Genomic DNA, 12,342 nt, shown 5'->3' on the forward strand with positions numbered 1-12,342 from the left:
GGCAATAAAAAGCAGTGTGTCAGTTTAATTGGCAATGTTTTAGCTTATTTAAAGTACACAGAAAGTCCTACGACCAGCAGCATCTCACATTTGATGAAGTGAGGTAGTTCAGACACAAGGAAAGAAGACCAAGCGCCGTCTCCCAAGATCTGAGTTTGAATACTCATCCGCTCAGTAACCTGCCACTGTAATCTCAAACGAGTGCCAGTCTGTATCTGCTTTCTCGTTGTTTAATGGGAACGACGACTCAAGTAGGAACAGGAAACGGCTCCGGTAAGCACGAAGCTCTAAAAGCCCTAAGAGATGATGGTCTGTGAACTGACTAGCTCTGCTGGATTCGGGTTTGAAAAAGCAGCACAAAACTTCTCCCCATGAGCCCACTTTGCCTCACCTGAGCCTGCAGCGCAAGAAGAACGAGAAACAGAACAGGAATCTGAACCAGAACTTCCATTTTAGCAAATAAATTCAGGGGCCCTGTAGCAGGAAAAGACATTTTCCTTTAAAGATATAACCGATAATCCCAAGATTATAAACGACTTATCAACGGATAGCTTTCTACTCCAATCCATCAAGAAGACACTCTCAGAGAATTCCGGCTCCAGGTAAGACGAGGCACGAGGGAGGTCCCCAGAGCCAAAGCACAGAGGGCGGGGCACGACCTCACCGCTTCCTCCTGTCCTCGCATGAACGCGGAGACGGTCACAGGCCGAGCACGGCAGAGGGCTGACCAGAGTCCCAGCTGTCTGGCCAGGGGACTGAAAAGGGAGCCCCGGGGACCGGGAAGGACAAGAGAGAGCAGACAGGAAAGGTGTCAGGAAAGCAACCCCACACAGCTGGCTATGAGCCCCTGGGCTCAGCCCTGAACAGCCTGAGTACGAACCTGACCCTAAACAGCACACACAGACTTTGAGATCCGCACTGTGGAAGCCGTCACCCCAGTCTCACACTGGCCACCAGGTGACACGCACAGAGGACAAGTCCATGCAGCACCGCAGAGGCTCTGGGGACTGAGCTGGCTCGGCGGCCACGACCCACAGCGGCTGCGCAGACACTGCCGCCAGCCCCAGCCAGGCCAGGCGCCTGCTGGGTAGAAAGCACCGGCGCTCTCCGCGCGACTTAGGAAGCGCCCGAGTCTCACACCGTAACACGCAAGAAAACCAACAGAGTCCAACAGCGAGATGACGTGGAAGTTGGAACTGCCAGACACAAGAAAGCAGCTACTACAGAAATGTTCCAACAAGCAGGGCAAACACAGGAATGAACAGACTAAAAGCCTGAGCAGGCCGGGCGCCGTGGCTCACACCTGTAATCCTAGCACTCTGGGAGGCCGAGGCGGGCAGATTGCTCGAGGTCAGGAGTTCGAAACCAGCCTGAGCAAGAGCGAGACCCCGTCTCCTAAATAGAAAGAAATTAATTGGCCAACTAATACATATATAAAAAATTAGCCGGGCATGGTGGCGCATGCCTGTAGTCCCAGCTACTCGGGAGGCTGAGGCAGGAAGATCGCCTGAGCCCAAGAGTTTGAGGTTGCTGTGAGCTAGGCTGACGCCACGGCACTCACTCTAGCCTGGGCAACAAAGCGAGACTCTGTCTCAAAAAAAAAAAAAAAAAGCCTGAGCAAATAAAGATGTAAAGAACCAAGTGGACATTCTGAAATTAAAAAAAAAAAAATTCTAAATTAAAACTTGTTGGGGGTGAGGGGAGAGGGCGGTATGGCTGAAAATTTCCCAAATTTGTTGAAAAACATAAACCTACACACTCCAGCAACTCCATGAACTCCAAGCTGGAAATCCCAAATAAATCAACACCCACACACCTCGTAATCAAAATGTTAAAAACAAGAGTCAGAAAACATCCTGAAAGCAACCAGATAAGAACGACCCGTCAGGTCACCGGAGAAAGCCGTCCGGGTGACCGCAGGTGGACTTCCCATCAGAAGCCACGGAGGCCAGGAGGAGGCAGAGCCGTGTCTGAAGTGCTAAAGGGAAGAACTGTCGGCCACGCTCCTGTGCCCAGGGAAGGCGAAATGAAGATGTCCGCGGATGAAGGAAAACTAAGAGACCCTTTGCCGGCAGACCTGCTCTGGGAAAATTGCCGGAGAGAGTTCAAACAGAAGGAAAATAAACAGGAAGGAAACCTGGACCATCGGGAATGAAAGACAGGCAAGGGAAATGTCAAACATCTGGGTAAACACCACAGACTATCCTGCGTTTGAGCTGTTCAAAATAGGTGTCGTGGTTGAAAGCAAAAACCGTGATCCCGCCCGAGGAGGCCTCCGCCGTCTGGGCCGACCCGTGAGGCCGCTGCGGTGGAAGGGGCGGCCCCGGGTGGCCTGGCTGCCCGTCCACGGCACTGGTGGTGGGTTCCTGGCAGACTGTGGGTCACTGACGGAAGATTAAAGGAGAAAACGCTGCTGCTTCCAAGAAACTTGATTTTTTTTTGTTTTTTAAGTAGGCAGCTTTTCTATCGATGCCGGAACTGTCAAGTGAGCCTGCAACCAGGTGAGCCAGCTGCTCGGAATGAGCAAACGCAGAAGGTGCTCATCATCACCCCTCCTACTGCCCTTCCACGTGTCCCTAAAGCCACCAAAGCAGCGGAGCGGCGTGGGGAAAAGCCCGTGGGCAGCAGCCCGAAAAGGCTGCTCACCTGGGGAGGGGAGGGGCTGTCCCGGCCGTGGCAGAGGCCGGGCCGGTGGGGACGGGTGGCAGACAGGGTGGCAGACCGGGCGCCGACCAGACAAGCCAAGATGCCGCAGGCAGCCACGCGCGACAGGGTCCTCCCTGCGGGGAAGGGAGTCCCGACATGCAAGAGGAGACAGCCGGGACGAGCCTCGCGGCGCCAGCCTGACGCCAGACGCACTGCTGCAGACTCGCGGTCACCAGTAAACACACAGAACAAAGTGTAAGTGTGAACATGCGTGTGCACACCCGGCCCCGCTGTTGCCGAGAGAGGGCCTGGGGACGGCCACGCTCCACTCGCAGGGAGCAGCCCCAGCATCAGATTCTGGCTCCTGAATCCCACTTCCCACGGAAGGGACCAGAGCTCCTTGGAGAGACAGGCGGCCGGTTTCAGGGCCGGGGAAGACAAGACGAGCCTTGAACATCCTGTTACGCCAGAAAGGAAGGGCTCGGAGCCCGGTGGACGTCTCAGAGTCAGCCTGCCGGGCTCCACGGGCCAGGCCTGGGTCTTGGGCATCGAGATAAATGGCGGAGATGGGCCGTGACCCACCAAACAGAACGTGGCCCCAGGAGACATAAACAAGTGATTGAGCCGAAAGTTTGATAGGAAATAGGCTGTTGGCTGGGAGCAGCGGCGCGTGCCAGCAGTCCCAGCACTCCAGGAGGCCGGGGCAGGAGGATCGGCCGAGCCCGGGAGTCGGAGGCTGCGGCAAGCTGTGATGACTCCACTGCACTCCAGCCTGCGCGACAGAGAGGGACCTTGTCTTCAAAGTAAATAAGTAAAACTTTAAAATATATATATGTGATCCACATTTGGGGATCATGGGGTATCAGGTACATAGATCACTCCCAAATGTTTCAGGAAAGTTATTTTTACTGCAGTTGCAACTTTTCTGAAAATTTGTAATTTTTTTTTTTTCTCTTTCAAAATAATCTATTTTTAAAAGATGCAGACATGGTCCACCAGTGTGAGCCATCACAAAGGCAGCATCTGCCAGAGCTGCTTATTTTTCAGTTTACGTTGAGAGCAAATTTATTTCTTCTCATTAACTGTGATTGCTATATTGTCTTCCTGTATTTTGTCTTTACTCTGAAAGACTGTAACCATTCCCTCAGATCCTCGGGAGTTACTTGCTGTCGGTTTTGACAGGCGGCCACGGGATCACATGTTCCTTTGGAGTGTTCTTTGATACTTTATTGCCAGATAGTCCCTCCAGCCTCCGCACGCAGGCTCAGCAGGCACCACCGTGCCGTCTGCCGGCCCGAGGGACACACATGCCGACCATCTGGCCGAGGGCTCCAGGCCGGAGCGGAGTCGGGGCACGAGAATGTCTTCCTAGGACTGTGAGTCGTGCTGCCTGTTTGGAAGCCAAACCTCAAAATAAAGCAAACTAAACAATGATTGTTACAGGTAAAAAAACGTTTTTCGGCCGGGCGCTGTGGCTCACGCCTGTAATCCTTGCTCTTGGGAGGCCGAGGCGGGCGGATTGCTCAAGGTCAGGAGTTCAAAACCAGCCTGAGCAAGAGCGAGACCCCGTCTCTACTATAAATAGAAAGAAATTAATTGGCCAACTGATATATATATAAAAAATGAGCCGGGCATGGTGGCGCATGCCTGTAGTCCCAGCTACTCGGGAGGCTGAGGCAGAAGGATCACTCAAGCCCAGGAGTCTGAGGTTGCTGTGAGCTAGGCTGACGCCACGGCACTCACTCTAGCCTGGACAACAAAGCGAGACTCTGTCTCAAAAAAAAAAAAAAAAAAAAAAAAAAAAAAAAAAAACGTTTTTCATCTAAAAAGAGAAAAAAACATTTTTCATCTAATTACTAATGCTGTCTGGAAATCAATCTTTTTTTTTTTTTTAATATCATACCTCTAGGTACTGCCTACTCCAAACACGGACTGTGTGCATTATCTCACTTATAACTCACGTGTCTTAGATAACACGGTTGGCGGACCAGAGCCCAGAGTCCAAACTGGCCTGTTTCGTACAGTCTGAGAGTTAAGAATGGTCTTTGCATTCCTAAAGGGTCATTAAAAAAAAAAAAAGAAAGAAAAGAAAAAAGAGCATGTGACTGAAACCACATGTGGCCCCCAAAGCCTAAAATGTTTCCTATCTGGTCCTCCACAGGAACGTTCTGCCAACTCCTGAGTCAGAGTGTCCGTGGAGACGTTGAGGAAAACAACAACAACAACAAAACCTTTACCTTGTGAACAAATGAGGTGTTGAAAGAGTGATTTCGCTTCCCTTGGGTTACCCCAGAGGCCGGCAACCTCACAGTCTGTACGGGGAAGCTCATTCGGCAACGAAAATGCCACGTGAGAATTTTCACATTCAAAAAAATAAAATACACACGTGTATGTGGAGAAGCCTCCATCCCACAGTGTTTTCTAACTTGAGGCAAAGTTTACATAGAGCAAAATGCATACATCTAAGGTGTACGGTTCACCGGGTCCGGGTGAACTCACACGCCCGAGACCCGCAACCCTTGACAGAGGAGGGAGAGCACCCGGTCACGCAAGTCTGGAACTCCGTGTGAACGGAGCCGCACAGCCTGCTGCCTTTGGGTTCCGCTTCTTCCACTCCGCGCCCCGTTGCTCAGACTGGCCGTTGCAAACGTCACCGAGCTCCGCCGCTCCCTACGAACACGCCGGGTTACCCGTCCTCCCGCTCTCCCGTTCCCGGCCACCGCGAACAGTCACCCGAGCCGTCGCCTGCACGCGCCGCGTGGACCTTCGCCGTCACTCCGTGGGATACAGCCCCCAAGGCTGGAAATGCACCCACACACGGGACACGTTTATACACACAGGACATGTTTACACGCAGGGCCACACGTGTCAGGTGGCTGTGCTGCCTCGGTCTCCCGCCGCCCTGGACGACAGTCCCCGCAGCCTCTGGCCCTCACGTCGGCGGCGCTGCCCTTGTGATTCCGGCGGCCCCGTGTGGCGCGGCGTCCGGCGCCGGCGTGCATTCCCCGGCGACTGGCACTTCCTGCTCCACTTCACAGGCACGGCGACCCACTTCGCTTCACGACTCAAGCGTGACTTTCTCGCAGAGTGCTGGGCGTACACGCACGTCACGCGTGTTCCTCCGGAGTTACCGCCTTCGCTCGCAGGTAGGGAGACGCGACTGGGACGCCCAGCAGACCTGTGACGCTCCCGCCCCTCTTCCTCGCATCCGCTGTCCGGGACGCGGCCCCGTTCTCTACGCAGAGAACCTTCCTGACCATCACAATTTGCTGTGTTTCCCGGAATCCGAACTGCTCCAACACCCAGCGCTTTCTGTGCGCCGACGAGCCGCTCGCAGGGAGTGTTCGCTGGAGCACCGAGGATTCTGGATCAGGGACGCTGAACCGGGAAGAGTAACGCAGACGTTCCAAAATCCAGAACAAGTCTGAAATCTGAAACACTTCTGGTCCCCAGCCTTTGGGCTAAGGGAGCCCGACCTGTGGCGACCGCTTCCTGGACCGCCGTGCGGCTGTGCTCGTGACGCCCGCGGCCGACGCCAGGGCCAGTGCCCGCCTTGCGCACCTGGCACCCGCCTCCCCGTGCCTGCCTTGCCGGTGGAGTCACTGCAACCCTGAGGTGACCTCCGCAGACAGCGTGAAGGACAGAAACCCGCCGGCTCCTCGGCACACTGCAGACGGCAGCCGTGCCGGCGGGTAACTGGGCAGGCAGAGAACCCTGCTGCCGGGACCACTCTCATCCTCACGGGCCGCACTTTCCTGGGTCCTCCCGCCCCGCTGCCGCCACCGCACAGCCCCGCCTGGCTCAGCAGCGAGTGACCCAGTGGCGCCAGGGCCTTGAGGCAGCGGCCGAGGCCGGGGAAGACGATGAGGGGCTGGTGGGGCAGCGGGCAGACCCAGCAGGGGCCGCCCCCGCCCAGGCGGGCGCTCCCTGAGGCCTGACGCAGGGCGCCGTGGCGGCCAAGCAGGACGGGGCCTGACCCCGAGCCCCAGCGGCCAGATGTCCCCGCGCGCTGCTCCACCCGGGTCCTCCTCGCTGCCAAGCGCCTTCCAGTGACGGAAGGGGCCGTCGAGTCGCTGCGAACGGAGCAGGCCCCTCCAGTGACGGTTTCCGCGTGCTCCCAGAGCACCTCGCGCTGCTCACACGCCTCCCCTTTCTACCCCAAAGCCTCCTGGAAAGAACTGAGTGGCTGGCAGTTTTCTGCAACGCGTCTTTCTTTTACTCATTCTCCATGCGTCTTCATTAAGATACACGCCTGACAACAGGAAGCACTGCAGTAATGACCAAAAGCACACTGGGGGCCGGGCGCGGTGGCTCACGCCTGTGATCCTAGCACTCTGGGAGGCCGAGGCGGGAGGATTGCTCGAGGTCAGGAGTTCCAGACCAGCCTAAGCAAGAGCGAGACCCCGTCTCTACTAAACATAGAAAGAAATTAATTGGCCAACTAATATATATATATAGAAAAAAAAAATTAGCCAGGCATGGTGGCGCATGCCTGTAGTCCCAGCTCCTTGGGAGGCTGAGGCAGGAGGATCGCTAGAGCCCAGGAGTGTGAGGTTGCTGTGAGCTAGGCTGATGCCACGGCACTCACTCTAGCCTGGACAACAAAGTGAGACTCTGTCTCAAAAAAAAAAAAAGCAGCACACTGGAAAATCACAGTAAAGGGGATGGATACTGTTTGTGACATTCTAAAGACGTTTAAGAAAGAGCAGACCCGCTATCTAGCAGAGACACCGCTTTTCTCCCAAGTCCCACGCGATGCAGGTCGGTCTTCACGCTGGGACGCGGAGCCGTTCCAGAATCGCATGCTGGCTCCTCCTGTTTTAAAGTTCCATTACCAAAAGCCACCTTCATTGAAAAATTGAAAAACTGTATTCTTGAAAGTCTCCGCTGAATAATAACGTCCCCAAAATATCAACTGAGTTTCTCACTTTCATTTAGTTGCCTGTGCTAACAGGGATCATTTTTAGCAGCACTGCTTCTTTTAGCCGCTGCTGCGATCTGAGCTCTGTCTGCTACACTTGATTAACCGGCACCCTCTTCCCCAGGTTTTCAGGACTGTACATCGTGTTACACTTAAGAACTCTGAAATTTATTTTTCTTTGATTTGTTATCATCTTGCTACATTGTATTAAATTTGATCTGTTCTCCAGAAAGAGAGGGAAACAAAAGTAGCACAATCTGGAAAACATAAAGCTGATGAAATATCTCTGAAGTAGCAAAAACAGGAAATGAACACATTTTTCCACTGTGGCTGATTAGCGATAAGGTACTTAGATTCGGGGGCCTCCCACAGTGGAGGGGATCGAGATAAAGAGAAAATAAAGAAAAGGATGCAGTGGCCTCAGGAACGTCACTTATGTACAAAGGTAGCTGCTTCACTCCGCACTGCCACGTGCTAGGCACAGGGCCCGCCGGGAGAGAGATGAAAATCAAAAGGTTCGCGGAAGTAAAGCCGTGCTCCCTTCATCGGGACCCGGTGGTCAGGGCCCAGGAGGCAGGCAGCGCGCTGCTCCCCAGCCAGGCAGGCACCTGGGCGGGTGCGTGTCAGGAGACGAGGCCCGGGAGGCAGGAGAGGCCACACGGGGAGAGTCAGGCCTCTCTCGCAGGTCCCTGTTAACCCAGGCGCTCTGCCTGCGCACGTCCGGGTTTGAAACACGACAGCTTCAAGCGCGTGATCTTGAGCACGGGCGTGTCATCCCACCAAGCCCCCGTCCTCACTGAACAAACAGACAGTGGTCCCTGCCGCGGGGACGGGCCAGGGGCACAGCAGGCGCCCTGCGGCCTCAGCTGTCCTCACCGGTCCACACTGAGGAGCTCGGGGGGAGCTGCGGTAGACCGGCCCCTGCCTGGGCACCAGCCGGGGAGGAGCAGGCCAGGGACGGAAGGGACTGAGAGACTGCAGGCAGGACAGAGCCCGGGGCCAGACCCCTGGGGACTCCCGGGGCCTGCTGAGCCGAGCGTGATTAATCACAGATGCCGCAGACTCAGGGGCTGGTGACGGGACACCCCAGGCACAGCGACCCGCCGATTACCGGGCGGTTGGCAAGGCTGGGCCGGACTCGCAGACCCGCGTGTCCACAGAGCAGCTCAAACTTCTGAACAAACTTGAACGTAGGCTTGAAAGCCCACGAAACGCACGACAAACGCAGAAACCTCGGGAGTGTACAATAATGAGCATTTTTTAAGTAGACTAAAACTCTATCAATTTTAATTATAAACCAATGATATTTATATTTAATCGCAAATATGGCAAGTATCGACAGACATAACCCATGCAAACATGCATTCTTTTGAATCTGTAATTCTAAGAGCTTTTACAAAGGGATCCTGAGACCATAAGGTCTTAGAGCTGCGGGTAACTAAACGTCATTAAGTTTAACGAAGCTGAACCTCCTTCCCTGTCTCACAAAAAGATAACTTAAAATAAATTATAATTACTCAAAATCCAAAGAACAAAGTTACAGAACTTCTTTAAGAGTATTAATATTAATAAAACTAATTTCCGTCTGGGCGCTGTGGCTCACGCCTGTCATCCTAGCACTCTGGGAGGCCGAGGCAGGAGGATTGCTTGAGCTATGGAGTTCAAGACCAGCCAGAGCAAGAGTGAGACCCATCTCTACTTATAATAGAAAGAAATTAGCTGGACAATTAAAAATGTGAAAAAATTAGCCGGGCGTGGTGGCGCATGCCTGTAGTCCCAGCTCCTCGGGAGGCTGAGGCAGGAGGATCGCTTGAGCCCAGGAGTGTGAGGTTCTGTGAGCTAGGCTGACGCCACGGCACTCACTCTAGCCTGGGCAACAGAGCGAGACTCTGTCTCAAAAAAAAAAAAAAAAAAAAAAAGGAAAAAGAAAAACTTCCACCTCGATTTCTACATGACAATAACTGTTTCCCAAAATTCCGGTAAACATAAACACAAGTGAGTGGATTTGGGAAACACGGGGAGCTCTCACGTCGGCACCCCAGTCCTCGGCTACATTCCCAAGCAACACAAGGACAGGAAGCCACACGTGGCACCCGCTGGGGAGGCATGTGGGTCCCCTGCACTGTCACCTCCACTCCCATACCCGACAATTTCACTCAACAGCAGGGAAGAAAGCTGCGTCCGCTCTTTGCCACGGCCGCCTGGCTTCCCTCCCCGCGCTCTCCAGTCTGACCCGCTGGTCGGGAGCGCCCGCTCCGGGTTTGAGCCCCTGCCTACCTCAGGAATGCCGCCTCTCTGTGACTCGGTTGTCCCTCTGTGAGACAGGGTCAGAGCCTCCTCACGGGACCACTGTTACCGTGAAGCCGGTGTGGCCGGCCCCTCCCGGGGTCGCGAGGAGGACTGTGCGGGCCAGCGTCTGGGACGAGCTGCCCGGCTGGCGCAGGCTTGGGGGCGACCCCGCTGCTGCTCCCCGAGCCTGAGCTCGCCCGCACGGAGAAACGCAGACGTCTGACCCCTTGGTGAGCCACGCCGCGACACTCCAGGACTCCCGAAGCAGCAGGGAATCGCCAAAATGGACGCGCAGTAGAGAGAGATGGGGAGGACTTCACAGCGATAAAACCACACCCCCGGGCGACTGCGACACTCAGGAGAGCAATAACCCAGCAAGAAGCCCAGCAGAGTGTTAAAGGGATTCACGAGAAACACAGCTAACAGAAACCAAGCTAACTTGCCTGACGATTTCTGCACAAAAGAGACTTACTCTCTAAGACTAACGAATGGAAAACGCCGTGCGACTGCGGCCCGGGCCCGGCGGCTATCCGGGGTCAGGAACCGGGCCGCACAGCAGGAGGCGAGAGGGGGCAAGTAAGGGAAGCAACGTCTGCACTGACAGCCGCCCCCATCGCTGCGTCACCGCCCGAGCTCCCCCTCCCGTCGGATCAGCAGCGCGAGATCCTCACAGGTGCACGGACCTACTGCAAACCACGCGTGCGAGGGATCCAGGCTGTGGCTCCTCGTGAGAATCTAACGCCTGAAGATCCGGGGCGGAGCTGCCAGCGCTGGGGAGCGGCTGCAAACACAGATCAGCAGAGAGGTCTGGCCGCGATAAATGGGATGCGCCTGATCGTCCCGACACCGCCCTCCCTCGCCCGGTCCCTGGAGAACTGTCTTCCAAGGCACCCGTCCCTGGTACCAAAAAGGGCAGGGGACGGCCACTGGAGGTCACTAGCAGTGCCTGCGCACTGCGTCACCTCGGGCCCCGTGGCGGTCTGAGAACGGACAACCACGGCCTCTCGTCTGCATCCCACGTGGGCTCTGCCCCAGATCAGGCGAGAACCGGCTAACACGGCTCTCCGGGCACCAACACACACAGACGGGGGGAGGACGGATCACAGCCACGTGTTTTAAGATTACAAACTTAACAAAATGAACGGGGAATCCTAGCAATTGTGCCTCGAGGAAAGAGCGCCATGGTAACCAGGAGCCCTACAGGAGACCAGGGCCGGCTCCCAGGCTGGATGTCGGGGACAGGGAGTGGGCGACACTCGTGGGGGGCACCGCCCCCCAGCCACGGAGAAGCAAGGAGAAGCACAGCTCCCAGGGCGGAGGAAGGCCCTGCCATCCAGCTGCCAGCCGCCCAGGGGCCGGGGAGGGCAGGACACGGCTCCGTGGAGAGGGCGGCGAGACGGGCTCCGCAGCCGCAGAGGGCACCGCGAGGCCGGACGGGGCGACGGCCCCCAGGGGCTGTCCCAAGGACGGGCGCGGCCCCCCACCCTCTCGCGCAGGGCCGCTGGGGAACGCACGGCTCCCGGTGTGACCCAGGCCAGACACGGCGGCCGCTGCGACGCTCTCGGCACGGACGTCTCTCTAAAGAAAGGAGGCTGTCCTGAAGGGCCTGCGGGGCGCAAAGCACCGCGGCCCAGACACAGGGAACAGGGAGGGCGCAGGGCAGACTCCTGACCTCAGCCGGCCTCGTGCCGGAAGAGGAGCCCCCACCCCGTCCACGGGGACGGGAGGACAAAGGGCCGGAGGTGCAGTCGCCTCGGGGCCACGGCACACGGCCCCACTACGAGGACCTCCACGCTCCTCCCCCATCCGCCGCACCCCGCACGGGTGCTTGCCCCCAGACTCGCCCCACTGCGGCCCCGTCCCGGCCTCCTCCCGGCCGCCCCTCCCGTCCCAGCCTGAGCGGCCACCCACTCGCCGCAGAGCCACGCTACCCCGTGGACACGTCACTCTCGCCGTTAAATTAAATAAAAATGAAACTTCAGCCCCTCCACGGCGCGGGCCGCACCCCAAGGGCGGCAGGAGCCCCTAGGACAGGCTGCTCCAGAACCCAGGGCCTGTTTGGGGGCGAGGTGGCAACGAGGGTGTGATGGTCTTCCTTTTCTTCCCCTTAACAAACATCGCTATTTGAGATTTTTACAGCCAAAACATTCCCATGCACTGAGGGTAGAGTTCAGAAAACACCCAGTACTGGCTGGCGCTGAAGGAAGATCTGGAAGCATGTAACAAAACATCGGGGGACCCCCGCCCCAGGGCATCTCCTCCCAGTGCCCGTGGACAGCCTCCCGAGACCCCGGAGCCTCACCTTTGCCGTGCTTCCCTAAAGGCCTCTTGGGCAGTGACTCCTCCGTGGAATGTGCCGATGTGTGCAGAGCGCTCTCCAGGCTGTTGCCCACGCCGCCGACGGGGGCCTCGGGCCGTGGGGAGACCTGGGGGGACACAAGCGTGACCGCCTTAGTCTCTTCCGCTGAGTTAACATGCAATGATTT

The 12,342-nt window shown here is 56.5% G+C and overlaps 1 protein-coding gene across 5 annotated transcripts in view; it reads right to left on the bottom strand.

Moving 5' to 3' along the window:
• The window catches only part of ZCCHC14 (zinc finger CCHC-type containing 14), a 62,923-nt gene that overhangs the window by 24,159 nt on the left and 26,422 nt on the right, over positions 1-12,342 (bottom strand). For all 5 annotated transcript variants that reach the window (XR_012913720.1, XM_012735728.3, XM_075995851.1 and 2 more), the window contains exon 2: positions 12,159-12,282. Coding sequence is in view for 4 of the 5 variants with exons in the window: in XM_012735728.3 (XP_012591182.2) it covers positions 12,159-12,282 (124 nt within the window). In the remaining variant the exon portion in view is untranslated. The remainder of the gene's footprint in view (positions 1-12,158; positions 12,283-12,342) is intronic.

This window comes from Microcebus murinus, chromosome 20, assembly GCF_040939455.1.
Source record: "Microcebus murinus isolate Inina chromosome 20, M.murinus_Inina_mat1.0, whole genome shotgun sequence".
NCBI lineage: Eukaryota > Metazoa > Chordata > Mammalia > Primates > Cheirogaleidae > Microcebus > Microcebus murinus.